The sequence below is a fragment of the Pristiophorus japonicus genome, chromosome 9 (assembly GCF_044704955.1).
Source record: "Pristiophorus japonicus isolate sPriJap1 chromosome 9, sPriJap1.hap1, whole genome shotgun sequence".
Taxonomy (NCBI): domain Eukaryota; kingdom Metazoa; phylum Chordata; class Chondrichthyes; family Pristiophoridae; genus Pristiophorus; species Pristiophorus japonicus.
In genome coordinates, this window is record NC_091985.1 from 71,920,463 (window position 1) to 71,944,839 (window position 24,377).

Sequence of the window (24,377 nt, forward strand, 5' to 3'; positions counted from 1 at the left end):
ACTTGCATTTCAGCACTGGTTAAAATGACTTGGAGATAAAGTCTTGATAAACAAAAACGGGAATAAATTTAGCATCAACTTCTTGTGTTGATTACCTGATGCTCAGGGTGGAATTTTAACACCCCTATGATGGTTGGAAGCGGGTCGCGGGGTGGGATTAAATTGGTAAATGAGGCGGGAAACAGAGTAAAAACATTCTAATCAGGTCTGTGGTTAAATTCGGCAGGACCTTGGCCTTCATGGTATTTCCAGGTTTCGCGGCCGCACACGGGCCCCCGCTCCCTCCCTGCTTCACCGTTAATATTGTGGCGTTAGTTTCTGGTGTTATCCATGACATAACATCAATGTCAAGGTCCAGGATTTACCTCCTGTCAATGTAATTTAATTTGTACTTTAAATGACATAACATATATAACATAAAAGTAAAATACTGCGGATGCTGGAATCTGAAATAAAAACAGAAAATGCTGGAAATCTCAGCAAGTCAGGCAGCATCTGTGGAGAGAAACAGAGCCAACGTTTCGGGTCTGTGACCCTTCGTCAGAACCAAACGTATTAAAGAACCGAAGGGTCACAGACCTGAAACGTTATCTATGTTTCTTGCCACAGATGCTGCCTGACCAGCTGAAGATTTCCAGCATTTTCTGCTTTTATAACATATATAGTAATCCGATATCTCAAATAAATCACCCCGATAGTAAGAATACGGAAAGAATTTGAGAAGTTATATTCTGGCAAGTCACATTAAAACTAATGTATTGATACTAGTGAAATCTGAAAATTGGTTAAGAGTCCCAAATTACATCATCGTAAGAAGGCCCCTCTGATGGAGACAGACACAGATGCCCAACAGAGCTATAGAAACAGAACCGTGCTTTTGGTTAGTTCTTTTAAAACATTGCACATTCTCAAAATCCATTTTTTTGGAGAAGGAATCCTCAAACTCTATGTACCAAAGCTGGGCAATGACAAGTTAAATCCTTTATCAAACGTTAGGGATATTTAAAATATGATGTGCTTTGAAAATGCTTTCTAATTATTAGGGTGCGCCAGTTATGGCTAGGATTAAGAATACAGGTAGGTTGCTGCTAAGCACATGCACAGCTGCTGTTGCACGAGCAGGGGAGAAACCCAGCTCGCTCCACAGGCTGGTTGCCTAGCGACAGTTGTGTCTCTGCCTTTGATAGCTTATTGCTGTGGAAGCGGGAGCAGCCGGAGTCTCCTGTCTCACTGCGCAGTTCGAAGAATTGGCATTTAATTTATATACTTTTTTAAAAGCACGGGGTAATCTGACCCGAACGTTGCATTCCAGTATCAAATTAATTTTCTTTTGTTTTTCAGTCGCAATATAATTTATGTTTAATGCTGTTTTGAATGTTTTTGTTTTGTGAGAGTGCAGGCCATATGGCATTGTGGTATAATCAGCTTACTGAGGGCTAAGGTCCTGCATGAATGGCAAACTAGGGTAAGGGACGAACTGTATATGGACTGCAGTGTGCGGTTGATTAATTTATTGTTACAAAAATGATCTTTTAATATAAATATATTAACTTGAATTTACTTCTGGGAAATCACGTTGAAAGTAAATGTATTAATGATATAAGTTTTGTACAGTTTGCAATTTAATTGCTCTGCGCAATTAAAATTGAAGCAATAGTTACACTAGATTTTCAGTTTACCTTGTCGAAAGCCATATTTTTAGACTAAAAGTGTGTTTGTACCCCCAAGAGTTTTCTGCAAATAGTGCTAAAATGTTGTAGTGCAGAATTTAACAATTCAACAAAATTATATTTTTATAAGACATTTGTAAAAAAAAAGGAACTTTATTTTACATAACTCAAACATTTTGTTCAAATCTTCCACAGACGACAGACTCCTAACGACAACTTGATGAACTGAATTCACAAATGCCAATTGTTTTCTGTCCAAAGGAGTATTGCATTCTGGTGGGAATGGTGTCTGACTCAATTCCTGAACTCTGAACTCTGCACTCACAGTCTTGGACTCCTGTTGGGTGAAGATGTCACCTTCAGTATGTCCACTGTCAAGCATTTAAATTCACTTTATCAAGAGGATTCTCTATTATCAAGAATGACCTGCCTTTTACTAAAAAAGGGTGTTGCAGTGTTTTATGTAACTGAAGTTCTTTTATTTATGTGTTACATTTTGTCAAGATTTGTCAATTCACAGGGATATTTTCCAAGGCTTGAAAACATAGGAGCATACAAAAATGTGTCTACTGTGCCATCTCAGGTAACCTGTGGATTGCCAGTGAGGAATACATTCTGTCTGAGCACAACTGCTGTGAAAAGCATATTGTCCTGTACCCAGCAATTCTGCATTCAAGAATGCCCTTATAGATCTTTTACTCCCTCCTTTACCAATCTTTTCTCCAGAGGCTTAGGCACTTGCGTCACTGAGGACAAAAATGATTTGAGACCAGGGTCTTCAAGGAATACCACTAGCTTTATATTTTGGAATCAAACAGATTGTTACACTACGCCTCGTCTTCAAAACCTTGGGTTTGGAAGTTCATTTACCTTAGCAGTATGGCTGAAACCTGACCACAAGGATGTAATGTAAGTAATGCAACAGGTGTTGGTAATATCTTTTTCAAAATAAATGAAGGATGTGATGAAAACATTATATTGTGTTCACGCAAAATACTTTATAATCCATGGCATTACTTTAGCTAGCAAGCCATTGCAATTACATTGCAGTTATACCTATAAAAAATGATCCTTAACTGCGGGTATTGTGTATGCTTGTTACACTAGTTAGTGTAATCAAATTGTGATGTTCCTACATGTAATTTATATAAGGGAAATTTGCTCTAGTTCACACATGCAAGTTAGAAAATGCTCCAGTACCCTTTCAATACAATTAAAGCTAAAATTGATGGAAAAGAATTTTAACAAATCATGAAAAGTGATAGGTTTGAAATTACAGTAATGTACTTAAATGAATAATTACACTTTGCTCCATTTTTCAGTTTAATGCATTGCTGTATTACAAATCCTGGCATTCTGTACATTTTCAGCATAATTTTGTGGTTGTTTTTTGACCATTTTTGATTTTTTTTTCCTTCTCTGACTTCCATCTGTGGCTTGGTCATTAGTTAGGTGATAACCACTTTCACAGGGAAAATGTATCTGCTTCTGTGCATTTTCTCACAAATATCATTTTTTCAATTTATTGAGATAGTAAGAGGCATTTTATCAGCTTTGTTAGTTAGTTCTTGGTCCTAACTAATAGTAATGGACTGGGAATTTATTTTCTTTGCAGAGGAGTTAGAAATTGCAGGCATGAATTAATTACCCATCCCTAGGCTCACAGTCTTATGATGTCTTTATACTGCAATCACTGGTTTGACACCATTATCTATTTTAGAACAAATATCACTGAGTTATACTGCTGCAGACTTATAGATCTATTTGAAAAGATATATTCTAATGAAATGCTAGTGTTGATGAAGAGCCGACCCGAAACTCAACTCTTTACTAACAGGAAAAATGTAAAGATGGTTTGACTGGATCACTTGAGATCTTTTTAAATGTTAAGATTAAAGTTTAGGAAGGTGTTTTTGCATCATTTGCAGGTATGCCACAGGTAGTATAGAGGACACAAATATAAGATAGTCACTAATAAATCAGTAAGGAATTCAGGAGAAACTTCTTTACCCAGAAAGTAGTTAGAATGTGGAACTTGCTACCAATTGGAATGGTTGAGGTGAATATCATAGATGCATTTAAGGGACAGCTAGATACGTACATGAGTGAGAAGGGAATAGAAGGATATGCTGATAGGATTAAATGAGGTGGGATGGGAAGAGGCTCATGTGAAGCATAAACATCAGCAAAGGCCAGTTGGGCTGAATAGCATGTTTCTGTGTTGTCAATTCTGTGTAATTCTATGAACCCTGGTACCTCGGAAATGTTCTGTACCTCATTAAGTGAATGCCTTCTTTCCACAGGAAAACTGATAATATTGCCCCTGCAGATAAGGGCTATATCATTTGCTTGCTGTATCTTTGGATGGTCTGATTTTGCATAAATGACATTTGCCAGCAAGGATACAGTAGCACAACACTTTATTGCATACCCTCATCAAAACCATCCCTATGGTGCAACTCGTCTGCAGGTCAGCCTCCAAGAGATGGAATAGTGTGTGGCATCCCCTTTGTAAAGTGGATGTAAGAGCTGCTATTCGTTCTCCAAATGTAGGAGCAGCCTTGGAACTCTCAACGGAATTCCCATCCTTTTTGATTGTTGGAAGTGAAATAGTAGCTGGAAGGAAGACAGATAAAAGAAATATGCTTTGTACTGCAAGACTTTTATTTACAAACGATAAGTCATAAACCACATTAAAATGAATGTATCAATAAGGCAACATGATATGTAAGAAAAACCTTTCTACCAATTAAAAAGTGATACTTTTAAGAAGCCTATTTTCCATAAGAACAATAAGAAATAGAAGCAGAAATAGGCCATACGGCCCCTCGAGCCTGCTCCGTCATACAATAAGATCATGGCTGATCTTCTACAAAACTGCCCTATCCCCACATCCCTTGATTCCCTTAGGTCCCTTAGTTGCAGACTTCGTCCCCTACGGGGCACAATGGACATGATTTTTGAAGCACGACAGCTACAGGAAAAATGCAGGGAACAGCGCCAGCCCTTATACATGGCCTTTGACACTGCCAACTGCGAGGGTCTTTGGAGCGTCCTCCTCCGTTTCAGGTGCCCTCAAAAGTTCATCACCATCCTCCGCCTGTTCCACGACGACATACAGGCTGTGATCTTTACCAACGGATCCATCACAGACCCAATCCACATCTGGACCGGGGTCAAACAGGGCTGCGTCATCGCCCCAACCCTCTTCTCAATCTTTCTCACCGCCATGCTTCACCTCACAGTCAACAAGCTCCCCGCTGGAGTGGAACTAAACTGCAGTACCAGTGGGAACCTGTTCAACCTGTGCCGTCTCCAGGCCAGATCCAAGACCACCCTAACCTCTGTCGTTGAGCTACAGTACGTGAACGGCGCCTGCATCTGTGCACATACAGAGGCTGAACTCCAGGACATAGTCGACGTATTTACTGAGGCGTATGAAAGCATGGGCCTTACGCTAAACATCCGTAAGATAAAGGTCCCCCACCAGTCTACCCTCATGCACAGCACTGCCCCCCAGTCATCAAGATCCACGGCGCAGCACTGGGCAGCGTGGACCACTTCCCATATCTCGGGAGCCTCCTATCAACAAGAGCAGGCATCGACGACGAGATCGAACACCTCCTCCGGTGCTCCAGTGCAGCCTGAGGAAAAGAGTGTTTGAAGACCAGGCCCTCAAAACTGCCATCAAGCTCATGGTCTACAGGGCTATAGCAATACCTGTCCTCCTGTATTGCTCAGAGACATGGACCATGTACAGCAGACACCTTAAGTTGCTGGAGAAATATCATCAACGATGTCTTCGCAAGATCCTATAAATCTCCTGGGAGGACAGGCGCACAAACTTCAGCGTCCTCATCCAGGCTAACATCCACAGCATTGAAGCACTGACCACACTCGATCAGCTCCGCTGGGCAGGCCACATAATTCGCATGCCAGACACGAGACTCCCAAAGCAAGTGCTCTACTCGGAGCTCCTTCACGGCAAACGAGCCAAAGGTGGGCAGCGGAAACTCTACAAGGACACCCTCAAAGCCTCCCTGATAAAGTGCGACATCCCCACTGACATCTGGGAGTCTCTGGCCCAAGACCGCCCTAAGTGGAGGAAGTGCATCTGAGAGGGCGCTGAGCACCTCGAGTCTCAATGTAGAGAGCATGCAGAAATCAAGCGCAGGCAGCGGAAAGAGCGTGCGGCAAACCAGTCCTACCCACCCCTTCCCTCAACGACTATCTGTCCCATTTGTGACAGAGTCTGTGGCTCTCGTATTGGACTGTTCAGCCACCAAAGAACTCACTTCAGGAGTGGAAGTAAGTCCTCCTCGATTCTGAAGGACTGCCTATGATGACGATGATAATTCTCTTAGTGTCCAAAACTCGATCAATCTCAGTCTTTAATATACTCAAAAGACTGAGCTTCTACAGCCCTCTGGGGTAGAGATTTCCAAAGATTTACAGCCCTTTGAGTGAAGAGATTTCTCCTCATCTCAGTCCTAAATGTTCAACTCCTGGTTCTAGACTTTCCAGCCCGGGGAAATGGTCTTTCAGCAGCTACCTTGTCAAGCCCTCGAAGAATTTTATATGTTTCAATGAGATCATCTCTCATTCTTCTAAACTCCAGAGAATATAGGCCCATTCTACTCAATCTCTCCTCATAGGATAATCCTCTCATCCCAGGAATCAATCGAGTTGTTATGTCTTTAATACTCTTATGAATGACTCCACGTGGTCTAGTATTGTACTTGAGCTGTTGTGACCTTAGTCCCATTTATTGTAACACGAGAGTGAGGCACAAGCATGGTGGGCAGTCTTTTATACTAGGCTCTGCACACCTATGCAGGTGCCCCTCAGGTCTCCCTCTGGTGGCACACCTTATGTGACTATACAGTTTGTATACATACATGACATCACTTCCCCCCAAGTCTTTAATGCAAATTGACTCGTACATTGATGGTGACCTGGGCTTTGCTCTTCCTGGTTGACCATTGGAGGGTCACTTCTAGCTTGGGTGGGTTGGTAGTGAGATTTGTTGTCAGTGGAGGTCCTAGTGGTTTCTGGTTGTGAGTCCATGACTACTCCATTCTTCTCCCCACACAGAGATCATGCTAATGACCCATTACATGCAAGTTGCATTCAAGTTCATAGAAACATAGAAACATAGAAAATAAGTGCAGGAGCAGGCCATTCGGCCCTTCGAGCCTACACCACCATTCAATATGACCATGGCTGATCATGCAACTTCAGTACCCCACTCCCACTTTCTCTCCATACCCCCTGATCCCCTTAGCCGTAAGGGCCACATCTAACTCTCTCTTGAATATATCCAACGAACTGGACTCCACAACTTTCTGTTTTAGAGAATTCCACAGGTTCAGCACTCTCTGGGTGAAAAAGTTTCACCTCATCTCGGTCCTATATGGCTTACCCCTTAGACTGTGACCCCTGGTTCTGGACTTCCCCAACATCGGGAACGTTCTTCCTGCATTTAACCTGTCCAGTCCCATCATAATTTTATATGTTTCTATGAGATCCCCTCTCATTCTTCTAAATTCCAGTGAGTATAAGCCTAGCCGATCCAGTCTTTCCTCATATGTCAGTCCTGCCATCCCGGGAATTAATCTGGTGAACCTTCGCTGCACTCCCTCAATAGCAAGTACGTCCTTCCTCAGATTAGGAGACCAAAACTGCACACAGTACTCAAGGTGTGATCTCACCAGGGCCCTGTACAACTGCAGTAAGACTTCCCTGCTCCTATACTCAAATCCTCTCGCTATGAAGGCCAGCATGTCATTTGCTTTCTTTACTGCCTGCTGTACCTGCATGCCTACCTTCAGTGACTGATGTACCATGACATCCAGGTCTCTTTGTACCTTTTACTAATCTGCTACTAATTACTAAATTTACTAAAAAGAGCTCTTTTTTTCCCTTTTACTAATCTGTCACCAGTCCGCTAATAATATGCCTTCCTGTTTTTGCCACCAAAGTGGATAACCTCACATTTATCCACATTATACTGCATCTGCTATGCATTTGCCCATTCACCTTACCTGTCCAAGTCCCCCTGCAGCCTCTTAGCATCCTCCTCACAGCTCACACTGCCACCCAGCTTAGTGTCATCTGCAAACTTGGAGATATTGCCTTCAATTCCTTCGTCTAAATCATTAATGTATATTGTAAATAGCTGGGGTCCCAGCACTGAGCCCTGCGGCACCTCACTAGTCACTGCCTGCCATTCTGAAAAGGACCCGTTTATTCCCACTCTTTGCTTCCTGTCTGCCAACCAGTTCTCTATCCACGTCAATACATTACCCCCAATCCCATGTGCCTTAATTTTGCACACTATTCTCTTGTGTGGGACCTTGTCAAAAGCCTTTTGAAAGTCCAAATACACCATATCCACTGGTTCTCCCTTATCCACTCTACTAGTTACATCTTCAAAAAACTCTAGTAGATTTGTCAAGCATGATTTCCCTTTCATAAATCCATGTTGACTTGGACCGATCCTGTCACTGCTTTCCAGATACGCTGCTATTACATCTTTAATAATTGATTCCAGCATTTTCCCCACCACCGATGTCAGGCTAACCGGCCTATAATTCCCTGTTTTCTCTCTCCCTTTTTTAAAAAGTGGGGTTACATTAGCTACCCTCCAATCCATAGGTACTGATCCAGATTCCATGGAATTCTGAAAAATGACCACCAATGCATCTACTGTTTCTTGGGCCACTTCCTTAAGTACTCTGGGATGCAGATTATCAGGCCCTTGGGATTTATTGGCCTTCAGCCCCATCAATTTCTCTGACATCATTTCCTGACTAATAAGGATTTCCCTCAGTTTTTCCTTCCTGCTAGACCCTCGGTCCCCTAGTATTTTCGGAAGGTTATTCGTGTCTTCCCTCGTGAAGACAGAACCAAAGTATTTATTCAATTGGTCTGTCATTTCCTTGTTCCCCATTATGAATTCACCTGATTCTGACTGCAAGGGGCCTACATTAGTCTTCACTAATCTTTTTCTCTTCACATATCTATAGAAGCTTTTACAGTCAGTTTTTATGTTTCCTGCAAGTTTACTCTCATACTCTATTTTCTCCCTCCTAATTAGACCCTTAGTCCTCCTCTGCTGAATTCTAAATTTCTCCCAGTCCTCAGGTTTCCGTTTTTTTTTGCCTAATTTATATGCCTCTTCCTTGGATTTAACACTATCCCTAATTTCCCTTGTTAGCCACGGTTGAGCCACCTTCCCCATTTTATTTTTACGCCAGACAGGAATGTACAATAGTTGTAATTCATCCATGTGATCTTTAAATGTCTGCCATTGCCTATTCACCTTCAACCCTTTAAGTATCATTCGCCAGTCTATCCTAACCAAATCACGTCTCATACCATCGAAGTTTCCTTTCTTTAAGTTCAGGACCCTAGCCTCTGAGTTAATTGTGTCGCTTTCCATCTTAATAAAGAATTCTACCATATTATGGTCACTCTTCCCCAAGGGGCCACGCACGACCAGTTTGCTAATTAATCCTCTCTCGTTACACAAGACCCAGTCTAGGATGGCCTACTCTCGAGTTGGTTCGTCGACATAATGGTTTAGAAAACCATCCCTTATACACTCCAGGAAATCTTCCTCCACAGTTTTGCTACCAGTTTGGTTAGCCCAATCAATATATAGGTTAAAGTCACCCATGATAACTGCTGTACCCTGATTGCACGCGTCCCTAATTTCCTGTTTGATGCCATCCCCAACCTCCCTACTAGTGTTTGGTGGTCTGTACACAACCCCAACTAATGTTTTCTGCCCTTTGGTTTTTCACAGCTCTACCCATATAGATTCCACATCATCCAAGCTAATGTCCTTCCTTACGATTGCGTTAACCTCCTTTAACCATTAACGCTACCCCACCTCCTTTTCCTTCCTGTCTATCTTTCCTGAATATTGAATACCCCTGGATGTTGAGTCCCCAGCCTTGGTTACCCTGGAGCCATGTCTCCGTAATCCCAATTACATCATATCCGTTAACAGCTATCTGCGCATCACATGGGTTTTACATTTACATCTTGGTACATTTGTTTGCTGGATTGCAGTTGCGTTTCTTTTTGTGTGGTACATTTACATGATCAGTACAAGTATATAAGGACAGTCTAGTTCCAGCACGGCTGGATGAGTTCCGAGTTGTCTGGTGGCGGTGCAGCACCCCATGCTAGTCAGTCTGTGGGTGAGGTGAGCTCATTTTACTCGAGTTGCCGGAGCTCAGGGCTCTTGCTGTTACTCCTAGTGTCGGGCAGGCTCAAAGACAGCTGATATGTCTCTGACCTCCCTGTCCTTTTCGTTTGCACAGTGTCGCTGTTGCTCCCTGGGAATCGGTCTGAGCGTTTCATCTAAATGACAGTGGGGCTGCCCCGTCTTGTCTAGCAGTTCACAGGGGACTGCTGACTCACTTTCCTTGAGGGCACCATTGTGAGCACTCTCTAGTTTGGGATCCTGGCGGTTCTAGGTCCCGTTCGGAGGAGCCGTTGCGGGTGACCCTTCACTCTTGGGCATTGCCATGTTGGCGAGTGGGTTTGTGGGCAGCGCCTTTTCCACCCGGGTGGTGGGTGACGGTAACCGACGGCGAGCATAGGCGCAGTTTACTGTTTCTGGCCCGTGGCAGTTCATGCCATTGGGTGCCTCCAATGTTAAACCGATCTGAGGCAGGGTATCGCTACTGGTGCCTCTGCTCTCTGGGGATCGTTTAATCTGTGGCTTGTCTACTTCTGTCAGCTGTGGGGACACTTTATGATCCATCGTTCTGGTCCCGGGGATGCAGGCTACAGCATTGGGTAGCCCGCTGGACCTGTATATGACCGTTAGGTGTTCGCCCGCTACATTGGCTGATTGCAATTTGCACCCGACATCGCTCAACAACATTTTGCTCGTTACAGCTGGACTTTTACATTGGTTACCAACTTCAAGCAGTTCATTCAAAAATGGCAGGTTGTTGGCCTCCTTTAAAATGCCCTTACTACTTTTACCCTAATCGTCTTGCGTGGAACCACGTGTCGTTGCTCCATTAGCGCTGCACCTCGTGGTTTGGACGCTGTTATGTCTGTAATGTACTTATGAATGACTCCATGAGGCAATGTATTGTACTCAAACTGTAGTGACCTTGGTCCTTTATTCGTAACTCCAGAGTGAGGCACAAGCATGCTGGGCAGCCGTTTATACTGGGCCCTGCACACCTATGCAGGTGACCCTCAGGTCTCCCACTGCAGTGCCCTCTGGTGGACAGCCTCTGCCACAGGGGCAGGTAACCCCGGTCTCCATCAGTTGCACCCTCTAGTGGCGCCAGCATAGTATGTACACACAGTGTAAACCTTATTGATAGTAAATCAGGTAACAAGTCTCCATCTTATGCAACTATACATTGACTGCACAGAGAGTATATCTATAGTCTGCATATATAACATCACTCTCCCCCAAGTCCTTTGTGCTGATTACCTTTGTACTATGTGCTCTGGCTTAGCTCTCCCCAGACTTATGTGCCAATAGCCCTTGCTATGGCTGGGCTCTCTCCCTGTTAATCCCCAAGTCCTTTTGCCACAATGATGGGTAATGGTTACCAGTTTGGATGGTTCGATGATGCAGTGGAGTTTCCAGGGGTTCTGGATGTGATCCATGTGTGTATCCATGGCTACATACATCCATTTCCCCCCCCCCGCCCACAGCGAGATCATGCAGCAGACTCATTACATTAACATACAGGATCAGACACAGTGCAAATATTAAAGAAAGGAAGTTACAGTTTGTATCGTGACACTTTGGTTCAGTGACTTACATTCGTTACGTGTTGTGGTCATGCGCCAGGATTGGGTAGATTGCATTCATGGTTCTGTCATGGTAAGTACTGAGGTAGCAGTACAGGTATGCGAGGACCGCAGGTTCCAGAGCAACCGGACAGGGTGCTAGTCGTCTGATAGCGGCGCTGCACCCCCTGCTAGCAGGGTGGCTTGGTTCGCTCACCTAGCCAGGACTCAGGGCCTTTGCCGTTGCCTAGTGGTGGGCAAAGCCACAGATGTGTGTGGCCTCCCTGTCCTCCTTTGAGGGCTGCAGAATCTTCTGCCTGCTGTCTAACGGTGTTGGGAACCTGGCTGTTCCAGGTCCTGTTTGGGGAACTCGGTTCTGACCTTTCGCTCCTGGACATGGCCGAGGTAGTGACTGGGTCTGGGGGCTGCACTGTCTCCACCCGGGTGGTGGGCAACGGCGGACGACTGCGTGTATTGGCGGCATTTTTGTTTCCAGGTCCGTGGCGAATAGTGTCATCGGGTGCCTGCAGCGTGGGATAGACCTGGGGAAGGGTATCAGGATCAGTTCCTTCACCCTCCTGAGGTCGCTGGCCTATAACTTGTGGGGACATCTAGGGCAGGGCATCAGGATCAGCGCCGTTACTCTCCCGAATTTGCTCGCTTGCTACTTTCGGGAACACTCTATTCCCGACATCTCGCAACAACATTTTGTTCTTTACATTAGGAATAGTACCGACATCTCGCAACAACATTTTGTTCACAATCTTAATCGATTCATTACATTGATTGCCCTTGGACCATCACCTGCAACAATCCACAGAGGTAACTTGTGCACGCCGCCATTATGGATTACACTTACATCTGCACACCAAGGACTGGGATCAGCTCCTTGGTGTAAGTACGCAGCTTTTCCTGCACTGGAACCAGCTCGGGTCGTTTTTCCTTCCATAGCCTCTCAAAGGCATTCTGGCTCATCACTGACTGGCTCGCTCCCGTGTCCACTTCCATGAAGACTGGAACGCCGTTTATCTCGACTTCCATCTTCACTGGAGGACAATCGGTGGTGCACTCCATACACTTCTTCTTGGGGCTGAGCTGCCTCTCTGGCCAAATCATCATACTCCCCACTGGATTCAAAGTTAGCTACTGACTCCTCTGCTAGATGGCGAGTCATATTTCTTTTACACATACACTGGAGGTGGCCCTTCGTGTTACAGGCTTTGCATACATACTCAGCAAACTGACACTGGTGAGCCCTATGGTTTCCTCCGCAATGCCAGCATGGTGCTACTCGATTAGCACCCCTTGGCGGACTCTGAGTTCTGGAACCTTGAGGTCTGTGCTCCCTGCCCTGGGCAGAACCACGTTCTACAGTCCTGCCTGTGAGAGGCACCATTCTGTGTACAGTACAGCATATGTGTAAAATAAATATGACTCGCCGTCTAGCAAAGGAGTCGGTAGATGACATTGAATCCAGCGGGAAGTATGATGATTTGGCCAGAGAGGTAGCTCAGCCCCAAGAAGAAGTATATGGAGTGTATACCTGCACCACCGATTGTACTCCAGTGAAGATGGAAGTCGAGATAAACGGCGTTCCAGTCTTCATGGAAGTGAACACGGGAGCGAGCCAGTCAGTGATGAGTCCACAGGATGAATAATTTGCTTGGTGCTGCAGGTTGTGATCATGAACACCTGACTGATGCTGATGGTCTTCTGCAGGTTGACTGTGGTGTCGACAGATAATAACTTGTGAAGGATGCCCTCATGGCCAATTCCCATAACGATGATGTCTCGCAATGCTTCGTTGAGGTGTGTGGCGAAATCAGACGGTGCCGCAAATCTCCTGAGGTCGGCAGCATATTTTGCAATCTCCTGGCCCTCAGGTCTGCGGTGAGTGTAGAATCTGTGCCTGGCCATGAGCATGCTCCTTTTTGGTTTTAGTTGGTCGCGAATTAGTTCAGTCAGCTCATCGTATGTCTTATCCTTGGCCTTCGTGGGTGCCAGCCAGCCCCTGATGAGGCGATAGACCTCGGGCCCATAACTGTTCAGCAGTATAGCCTTGCGCTTCTCCACCAATGTGTCCGTCTCCCCTGCCAGGTCATTTGCCACGAAATATTGCTCGAGCCTTTCCGTGAAGGCATCCCAATCATCACCATCTGCGAAGTCTTTTAGTGTGCTAAAGGTAGTCATAATCACGTGAAAGCCCGTATTCTTATTGCCAGTTGTTATGTCTGTAATGTACTTATGAATGACTCCACGAGGTAATGTGTTGTACTCAAACTGTAGTGACCTTGGTCCTTTATTCGTAACTCCAGAGTGAGGCACAAGCATGGTGAACAGCCTTTTATACTGGGCCCTACACACCTATGCAGGTGACCCTCAGGTCTCCCACAGCAGTGCCCTCTGGTGGACAGCCTCTGCCACAGGGGCAGGTAACCCCGGTCTCCACCAGTTGCACCCTCTAGTGGTGCCAGCATAGTATATACACAGTGTAAACCTTATTAATCGTACATCAGGTAACAAGTCTCCATCTTATGCAACTATACAGTGACTACACAGCGAGTATATCTATAGTCTGCATATATAACAGATGCCATCTTTTTCCTGTCCATGATGTCGACTGCCGTGATCTTCTTTCCCAGGGATTCTGCCACTGAAGCTGGGAAGGCGCCCTCGGACCCAATCTTCCTCCCCAGGAGTCCTGCCACTGAAACTGGAAAGGTGCATTCGGGTTGTCTTGGCCGTATCATCGCCATGAGTTGTGATGAGCGGTCTGTGCCTCGGGGGCTGCGCGGATCTGCTCTCCGTGCCTGGTCCAACTGAACGTGGGGGCTTGCTCTGCCACTGAGCACGGGGAACGTCGATCGCTGGAGGGATGAAGTCTTCCCCGTTCCAATGAATCTTTCCCATCCATCTTCTTCCAAGTAGCATTGGTGCATCCCCTGAAACAATCCACAATGGTAAATTGTGCACCGCGCCATCATGGGATACACTTACCAACAGCTGATATCAGTTCCTTGGTGTAGGTGCGCAGCTTTGCCTGAACCGGGACCAGCTTGGGTCGTTCAGCTTGATCGTTCCATAGCCTCTCAAAGACTTCCTGGCTCATTACTGATTGACTCGCCCCCATGTCCACTTCCATGAAGACTGGAACACATAGCCTCTCAAAGGCTTCCTGGCTCATTACTGACTGACTCGCCCCTATGTCCACTTCTATGAAGACTGGAACACCATTTATCTCGACTTCCATTATCACTGGAGGACAATCTGTGGTGCAGGTAGTATACTCCATACACTTCGTCCTGGAACTGAGCTGCCTCTCTAGCCATCTCCTCGTAATCCGCGCTCGATTCACAGCCATCTGCTGACTCCTCTTCCACGTGGTGAGTCACAGCTCTTTTGCACATTTGCTGGAAGTGGCCCTTTGTGCTGCAGCCTTTGCACACATAGTCTCTGAACCGACACTGATGGGCCTGTGATTACCTCCGCAACGCCAGCATGGCGCTACTCGACTTACGTTTGCACCCCTCGGCGGACTCTGAGTTAAAGGACTCGGGGCCTGTACGCTCTGCCCTGGGCAGATTCATGTTCAACAGTTCTGCCTGTGAAAGACGACATTCTATTTACAGTACTTGGCGGGTTTGAGTCCTGAGAGTGAGTCATCATCTGCTTGGAGCTGCAGCTTGAGGTCATGAATGCCTGGCTGATGCTGATGGCCTTCTGCAGAGTGACGGTGGTTTCGGCAGACAGTAGCCTGTGAAGAAGGGCTTCATGACCGATGCCAATTATGAAGACGTCCCGCAATGCATCGGCGAGAGTTGCGCCGAATTCACACGGTCCTGCCAGCCTCCTGAGGTCGGCAGCGTACTTCGCGATTTCCTGGTCCTCGGGGTGGCGGTGTGTATAAAATCAATGCCTGGCCGTGAGGATGTTGTCCTCCGGTTTGAGTTGGTCCCGAATTAGCACTTTCAGCTCCTCGTATGACTTGGTCATTGTTTTCTCTGGTGCAAGCAAGTCCCTGACGAGGCCATAGACCGCGGGCCCACAACTGGTCAATAGGATAGCACTGCTCTTATCTGCCAGCCTGGCCGGATCATCACCTATCAGGTTGTTTGCTACGAAATATTGGTCAAGCCGCTCCATAAAGGCTTCCCAATCTTCACCCTCTGAGAACTTTTCTAATGCACCAACGCTAGTCATTTTTGCGTGAAAGTTCATAATCTCGTTGCCAGTTGTTATGTCTTTAATACTCTTATGAATGACTCCACGAGGTGTAGTATTGTACTTGAGCAGTTGTGACCTTAGTCCCATTTATTGTATCTCCAGAGTGAGGCACAACCATGGTGGGCAGCCTTTTATACTGGGCCCTGCACATCTATGCAGGTGATCCTCAGGTCTCCCACCGCAGTGCCCTCTGGTGGCACACCCTATGTGACTATACAGTTAGTATATGTGGTCTACATACATGACATTAGTGAACCTTTGTAGCACCTTTGTGAGGCAAGTATATCCTTCCTTAGGTAAGGAGACCAGAACTGTACACAGTTCTCCAGGTGTGGTCTCACCAAAGCCCTATATAATTGTAGCAAGACTTCCTTACTCTTGCACTCCAACCCCTTTGCAATAAAGGCCAACATACCATTTGTCTTTCTAATTTCTTGCTGTACTTACTTGTTAACTTTCTGCGATTTATGTAGAGATACCCAATCTCCAGACCAAACCACCCACACATTGCTCAGCCTGTGTCATATGGCCAAACAGCATTGTCGTCTGGAAAGCAACAAAAAGGCCATAGATTAATTTACATCTTTTTGAAACCTGCAATGAAGCTTGCATTCATCATTAGCGCCTTATAAATGCCAGCATTTTTCTTCACTGCAAAACTCTGACCTGCTGTGAATCAGCTGTGCTTGGCTGCATGATGATTTTGCAATCCCCACTTCTGATCGGCGAGGCTCTGTCGCCAGAGAAAATTGGTCCCCATTTCCCCAAATTACTAAAGTTCTAATTAATTTTAAAAAAATCCCAGGGTATGTCAGCTGTCAAACAGTTAATCTGTACAGAATTCACATTAGAGTTTTCATTTGCAGTTGAAATTGTACTCCTTCGAAAATACTGGGGTATATTAATGTAAACTGTTATACAAATGATTATGAAAGAGCAGCAATATTGAATCAGTAGGTTATTTACATTTAACATACATAGCTTACCAACTAGAATTGGTAGAATTACTGTTATGCAAATTACTTGTAAGTGGAACAAGAAGTGATACCTGAAATAATGTTCTAAAACTAGTTTATCTAAAGCTTGAAGTAATAAGAGTTCAGATGTGTTATTTTAATGTACAGAAAGTGACATTTAAGCTTGTAAATTGCTGTGAGCATTATTATTGTATAAACATGTGAGGGCTGATTCTGTGATTCGATGCACCGAATGTGGGGAGCACCTCTGGTTTTCAGTCTATTCATTTTAATTCAAATTTAAATTTAATTTTAATGGATGGAAAATCATGATATTTCCTAAGATATGCTCCTAGTGAGTGGTGCTCCCCACTGGGAGCACCAGATCACGGAATCATCCCTTCAATATGTTCACATCAAATTCTTCTTTCCTCTGTTTTGAGAGGAGCATTAATCCTTTTGTTTTAAATGGGTTAATGCCTGTATTAAAATAGCAGAGATGAAGTTGATATGAATGCATTAAACATTCACATAATAATATCACTCTCAAGGATTGATCCCACTGGCATAGAAGGTGCATGCAATGGTCAGAACATGGAGCGGACATCCCATTAAGTGGATCTCCGATCCATTAGCAGAGAGTACAATCTTCCAGCTGATATTTTAGGTTCTAATGACCCCAGCGTGATTTCTAAGCTGTTAGGACAGGATTGTGCTGTGCGGGTTGCTCACCCATCCAGAATAGGTAAACATAAAGCTAAAGGTGAGGAGGAGCTGTTAAAGGAGCAGAAGCTTTTTTGTCTAATGTCCTTTGATTGGCAGCAATTTTATGAATCTCGGCAGGTCTGTGGCGGGCGACGTCGGTGGTGGGGCCCGACCCCACTGTTGTCTCCATCCCAGCCTCTGAAATGAATTTCCTGAGATTGGACTTATAAAGCCCGCCCAGCATGTTTCCCGGCCAATTAGAGGAAGCAGGTCTGGTGACGTAATTTGATGATGTGTCATCAGCCGGTTTCCTTGAAGGACCATGGCAAATTTAATTTTGACATTTGTGCTGTCAGTGTTCGACAGCATTGAGATGCACAGAGTTGCACGGCTGCACCCATACTCTCCCATATGCTTCTGGGGGAGTCAGAGCACACCAGGAGGTCCTCTTCCTTCCCATGAGTGGAAGAGACCTCCCTCGGAGGTCAACACAGCCTGGTTGCACAAGGCAGAGAAGGGCACAAGCAAGGATGTGGTCAGGAGGACCTGGAAGCAGTGCCACAAATGTTTCAATGATTTCAGTAGATCAAGAAATGTTAGTACAAAGCCACAATCAACCTCATCCTGATGTGACACTCATCACATCATCATCACTCTGCCTTCCCTACCCTACTCCTTACTCACACCACATTACCTTGCACCTCTACCCATCCCTCTCTATCTACATTATCACATCCCCATCTCATTCGCCACCGCTCACACTCACCCTCATCCTAGTGCATATCAGCTAACAATACACAAGGGTAGGTACTTAAGTGTTTTATGCAATGTTCATGTAAAGTTTCTATTAATGTGCTGTCAAACATTGAAACCTTTATTTTCAACACTTTCTGTTCTTGGACAGATCCGTGTGCACCTTTGGAAGTGGCTTCGTGAGTTGCAATGAATGTTGAGACATAACCGTGCCTCCCGCAATGGTGATAAGTGTGAAAAGAATGGCTTGGGCATTGTTGGTGTTATATATGTGGACTTTTATTTACTCTGTCCAGCCACCAGAGGGCTCATTCCCCAGAGTCCCAAGGGATCCCATAATCCCTTGGGAGCACAGGTATTTAAGAAGGCTTTACAGGTTGGGAAGGCACTCTGGAGACCTGCAATAAAAGACTAAGGCCACACTTTACTTTGAGCTCACAGTTTTCAGTCTGACTCTTTCTCCATACACAACTGGCGATGAGATACAGATAGCGAATCCAAAGATGCAAAGAACAGTGGGCATCCTGGAGAAATTTTCGGAGGGAGATGATTGGGATTCTTTTGTGGAGTGACTCGACCAATACTTCGTGGCCAACGAGCTAGATGGGGAAGACAGTGCTGCCAAACAAAGAGCGATCCTCCTCACCGTCTGTGGGGCACCAACGTATGGCCTCATGAAGAATCTGCTCACTCCAGCGAAACCCACGGAGAAATCATACGATGATTTGTGCACACTGGTCCAAGAGCATTTGAACCTGAAGGAAAGCGTTCTGATGGCGAGGTACCGGTTCTACACCTACAAAAGGTCCGAAGGCCAGGAAGTGGCGAGTTATGTCGCCGAGCTGAGACGCCTTGCAGGATATTGCGAATTTGACGGACATTTGGAGCACATGCCCAGAGACTTTTTCGTACTTGGCATTGGCCACGAAACCATACTTCGCAAGCTTTTGACTGTAGAGACCCCAACCTTGAGCAAGGCCATAGCGATAGCCCAGGCATTCAGTGACTAAGCAAATCTCTCAGCACAAAAGTGCTGCTACAAGTACTGTGAACAAAGTGATGTTGTTTTCGAATCGTAATGTACAGGGCAGGTCACACATACCTGCAGCTACACGTCCGCAGATGTCTCAGAGTCCACTATCAAGGGTGATGAATGCAAGGCCATTAACACCTTGTTGGCGCTGCGGGGGTGATTATCATTTCCATTCATGCCAATTCAAAGGGTACGTTTGCAAGGGCTTTGGAATAATGGGACACCTCCAACGAATATGCAGGCAAGCTGCTAAGCCTGTTAAACCTGCAAACCACCACTTTGCAGAGGAGGACAGATCCACGGAGGATCACTACGAACCAGAGCCTCAGATAGAGGAGGCAGAGGTACATGGGATGCACACATTCACCACGAATTGTCCCCCGATAATGTTGAATGTTGAACTAAATGGACTCCCGGTGTCAGTGGAGCTGGACACGGGTGCGAGCCAGTCCATCATGGGCAAAAAGACTTTCGAAAGGTTGTGGTGCAACAAGGCCTCAAGGCCAGTCTTAACTCCAGTTCGCACAAGACAAAGAACTTACACTAAAGAACTGATTCCTGTAATTGGCAGTGCGACCATAAAGGTCTCCTACGATGGAGCGGTGCACAAGCTACCACTCTGGGTGGTACTGGGCAATGGTCCCACGCTGCTCGGCAGGAGCTGGCTGGAAAAGATATGCTGGAACTGGGACGGCGTCCGAGTGCTATCGCCCGCTGACGACACTTCGTGTGCCCAGGTCTTAAACAAATTTCCTTCGCTGTTCGAACCGGGCATCGGGAAATTCCAAGGAGCAAAAGTGCAGATCCACATAATTCTGGGGGTGCTACTCATCCATCACAAGGTGAGAGCAGTACCGTACATGATGAGAGAAAGGGTAGAGATCGAGCTGGACCGGCTGCAACGAGAGGGTATCATTTCACCGAGTGAGTTCAGCGAGTGGGCCAGTCCTATTTTCCCAGTCCTCAAAGGAGACGGCACCATCAGAATCTGTGGCGATTACAAAGTTACTATCAATTTTTTCTCCCTGCAGGACCAATACCCACTACCAAAAGCCGACGACCTCTTTGCAACGCTGGCGGGAGGAAAAAAGTTCACGAAGCTGGATCTAACTTCAGCCTATATGACGCAGGAACTGGAGGAATCATTGAAGGCCCTCACCTGCATCAACACGCACAAAGATCTTTTTGTCTATAACAGATGCTCGTTTGGAATCCGATCAGCGGCAGCGATATTCCAGAGAAACATGGAAAGCTTATTGAAGTCGGTCCTGCACACCGTGGTCTTCCAGGATGACATCTTGGTCACAGGTCAGAACACAGTCGAGCACCTGCAGAACCTGGAGGAAGTTCTTAGTCGACTCAACCGCGTGGGGCTCAGGTTAAAACGCTCGAAGTGCATTTTTCTCGCACCTGAAGTGGAGTTCCTGGGAAGGAGGAGTGCGACGGATGGCATCAGGCCCACCAACGCGAAGACGAAGGCAATCGAGGACGCACCGAGGCCACAGAACGTGACGGAGGTGTGGTCGTTTCTGGGACTCCTGAACTACTTTGGTAACTTCTTACCGGGTCTCAGCACCCTGCTAGAACCACTACATGTCTTACTACGAAAAGGGGGCAAATGGGTTTGGGGCAAAAGCCAAGAAAATGCCTTTGTAAAAGCGAGAAAATTGTTATGCTCAAACAAATTGCTTGTGTTGTATGATCCATGTAAGCGTTTGGTACCAGCATGTGATGCGTCGTCATATGGCGTCGGGTGTGTATTGCAACAAGCTAATGATTTCGGGAAACTGCATCCGGTTGCTTATGCATCCAGGAGTCTGTCTAAGGCCGAGAGAGCCTATAACATGATTGAAAAAGAAGCGTTAGCGTGTGTCTATGGGGTAAAGAAAATGCATCAATACCTGTTTGGGCTAAAATTCGAATTGGAAACTGACTATAAGCCACTGATAACCCTGTTTTCTGAGAGTTAAGGAATAAATACCAACAAATCGGCCCGCATCCAGAGATGGGCGCTCATGATATCCGCATACATCTACGCCATCCGCCATAAGCCAGGCACAGAAAACTGCACCAATGCTCTCAGTAGGCTGCCATTGTCCAGCACGGGGGTGGAAATGGCGCAGCCCGCAGATCTAGCCATGGTTATGGAAGCATTTTAGAGTGACCAATCACCCGTCACTGCCCGGCAGAGCAAAACCTGGACAAGCCAGGACCCCTTATTATCTCTAGTCAAAAGCTGTGTGCTTCACGGGAGCTGGTCCAGTGTCCCAGTGGAAATGCAGGAAGAGATAAAGCCGTTCCAGCGGCGCAAAGATGAAATGTCTATACAGGCAGACTGCCTTCTGTGGGGCAATCGAGTAGTGGTCCCCAAGAAGGGCAGAGACACCTTCATCAATGACCTCCACAGTACCCACCCAGGCATCGTAATGATGAAAGCAATAGCCAGATCCCACGTGTGGTGGCCCGATATCGATGCGGACTTAGAGTCCTGCGTTCACAGATGTAATACATGCTTGCAGTTAAGCTATGTACCCAGGGAGGTGCCACTAAGTTTATTGTCTTGGCCCTCCAAACCGTGCTCTAGGGTTCACGTCGACTATGCAGCCCGTTCTTGGGTAAAATGTTCCTTGTGGTTGTAGACGCGTACACCAAGTGGATTGTATGTGAGATAAAGTTGGCTAGCACGTGCACTGCCACTACTGAAAGCCTACGGGCCATGTTTTACCAGTGCTGAGTTCAAAGAATTCATGACCCGTAACGGGGTCAAACATATCACATCTGCCCCGTTTAAACCAGCGTCCAATGGTTAGGCAGAGAGAGCAGTGCAAACCATCAAGCAAGGCTTGAAGAGGGTAACTGAAGGCTCACTGCAGACTCGCCTATCCCGAGTTCTGCTTAGCTACCGCACGAGACCACATTCACTCACTGGGATCTCACCTGCTGAACTGCTCATGAAAAGAGCACTTAAGAAAAGGTTCATCGAAACATAGAAACATCGAAAATAGGTGCAGGAGAAGGCCATTTGGCTCTTCGAGCCAGCACCACCATTCAATAAGATCATGGCTCATCGTTCACTTCAGTACCCCTTTCCTGCTTTCTCTCCATACCCCTTGATCCCTTTCGCCATAAGGGCCACATCTAACTCCCTCTTGAATATAGCCAACAAACTGGCATCAACAACTCTCTGCGGTAGGGAATTCCACAGGTTAACAACTCGCTGAGTGAAGAAGTTTCTCCTCTGCTCAGTCCTAAATGGCCTACCTCTTTTCCTTTGACTGTGTCCTCTGGTTCTGGACTTCCCCAACATCGGGAACATTCTTCCTGCATCGAACCTGTCCAGTCCCATCAGAATTTTATATGTTTCTGTGAGATCCCCTCTCATCCTTCTAAACTCCAGTGAATACAGATCCAGTCGATCCAGTCTCTCCTCATATGTCAGTCCTGCCATCCCGGGAATCAGTCTGGTGAACCTTCGCTGCACTCCCTCAATAGCAAGAACGTCCTTCCTAAGGTTAGGAGACCAAAACTCAACACAATATTCCAGGTGAGTCCTCACCAAGGCCCTGTACAACTGCAGTAAGACCTCTCTGCTCCTATACTCAAAACTGCTAGCTATGAAGGCCAGCATACCATTTGACTTCTTCACCGCCTGCTGTACCTGCATGCCAACTTTCAATGACTGATGTACCATGACACCCAGGACTCGTTGCACCTCCCCTTTTCCTAATCTGCCGCCATTCAGATAATATTCTGCCTTCGTGTTTTTGCCCCCAAAGTGGATAACCTCACATTTATCCACATTATACTGCATCTGCCATGTATTTGCCCACTCACCTAACCTGTCCAAGTCACCCCGCAGCCTCTTAGTGTCCTCCTCACAGCTCACACCGCCACCCAGTTTAGTGTCATCTGCAAACTTGGAGATATTACACTCAATTCCTTTGTCTAAATCATTAATGTATATTGTAAAGAGCTGGGGTCCCAGCACTGAGCCCTGCGGCATTCCACTAGTCACTGCCTGCCTTTCTGAAAAGGACCCATTTATCCCGACTCACTGCTTCCTGTCTGCCAACCAGTTCTCTATCCATGTCAGTAAATTACCCCCAGTACCATGTGCTTTAATTTTGCACACCAATCTCTTGTGTGGGACCTTGTCAAAAGCCTTTTGAAAGTCCAAATACACCACATCCACTGGTTCTCCCTTGTCCACGCTACTAGTTACATCCTCAAAAAATTCCAGAAGATTTGTCATAAATCCTTTCATAAATCCATGTTGATTTGGACCGATCCTGTCACTGCTTTCCAAATGCGCTGTTATTTCATCTTTAACAATTGGTTCCAAGATTTTCACCACTACTGATGTCAGGCTAACCAGTCTATAATTACCTGTTTTCTCTCCTTCCTTTTTAAAAAATTGGTGTTACATTAGCTACCCTCCAGTCCATAGGAACTGATCCAGAGCCGATAGGCTGTTGGAAAATGATCACCAATGCATCCACTATTTCTAGGGCCACTTCCTTAAGTACTCTGGGATGCAGACTATCAGGCCCCAGGGATTTATCGGCCTTCAATCCCATCAATTTCCCTAACACAATTTCCCGCCTAATAAGGATATCCTTCAGTTCCTCCTCACTAGACCCTCGGTCCCCTAGTACTTCTGGAAGGTTATTTGTGTCTTCCTTCGTGAAGACAGAACCAAAGTATTTGTTCAACTGGTCTGCCATTTCTTTGTTCCCCATTATAAATTCACCTGAATCTGACTGCAAGGGACCTACGTTTGTCTTCATTAATCTTTTTCTCTTTACATATCTATAGAAGCTTTTGCAGTCAGTTTTTATGTTCCCAGCAAGTTTCCTCTCATACTTTATTTTCCCCCTCATAATTAAACCCTGTGTTCTCCTCTGCTGAATTCTAAATTTCTCCTAATCCTCAGGTTTGCTGCTTTTTCTGGCCAATTTATATGCCTCTTCCTTAGATTTAACATTATACTTAATTTCCCTTGTTAGCCACGGTTGAGCCACCTTCCCCGTTTTATTTTTACTCCAGACAGGGATGTACAATTGTTGAAGTTCACAAATGTGATCTTTAATGTTTGCCATTGCCTATCCACCATCAACCCACTAAGTATCATTTGGCAGTCGATTCTAGCCAATTCACGTCTCATACCATCGAAGTTACCTTTCCTTAAGTTCAGGACCCTACTCTCTGAATTAAATGTGTCACTCTCCATCTTAATAAGGAATTCTACCATATTATGGT

The 24,377-nt window shown here is 45.7% G+C and overlaps 1 protein-coding gene across 4 annotated transcripts in view; it reads left to right on the plus strand.

Moving 5' to 3' along the window:
- Positions 1 to 1,203: 1,203 nt before the first annotated feature.
- Positions 1,204 to 24,377, plus strand: part of ush2a (Usher syndrome 2A (autosomal recessive, mild)) — a 1,282,968-nt gene continuing 1,259,794 nt past the window's right edge. For all 4 annotated transcript variants that reach the window (XM_070889457.1, XM_070889458.1, XM_070889459.1 and 1 more), the window contains exons 1-2: positions 1,204 to 1,465; positions 1,866 to 2,579. In XM_070889457.1, coding sequence (XP_070745558.1) covers positions 2,035 to 2,579 — 545 coding nt within the window. In that variant the 5' untranslated portion in view covers positions 1,204 to 1,465; positions 1,866 to 2,034. The remainder of the gene's footprint in view (positions 1,466 to 1,865; positions 2,580 to 24,377) is intronic.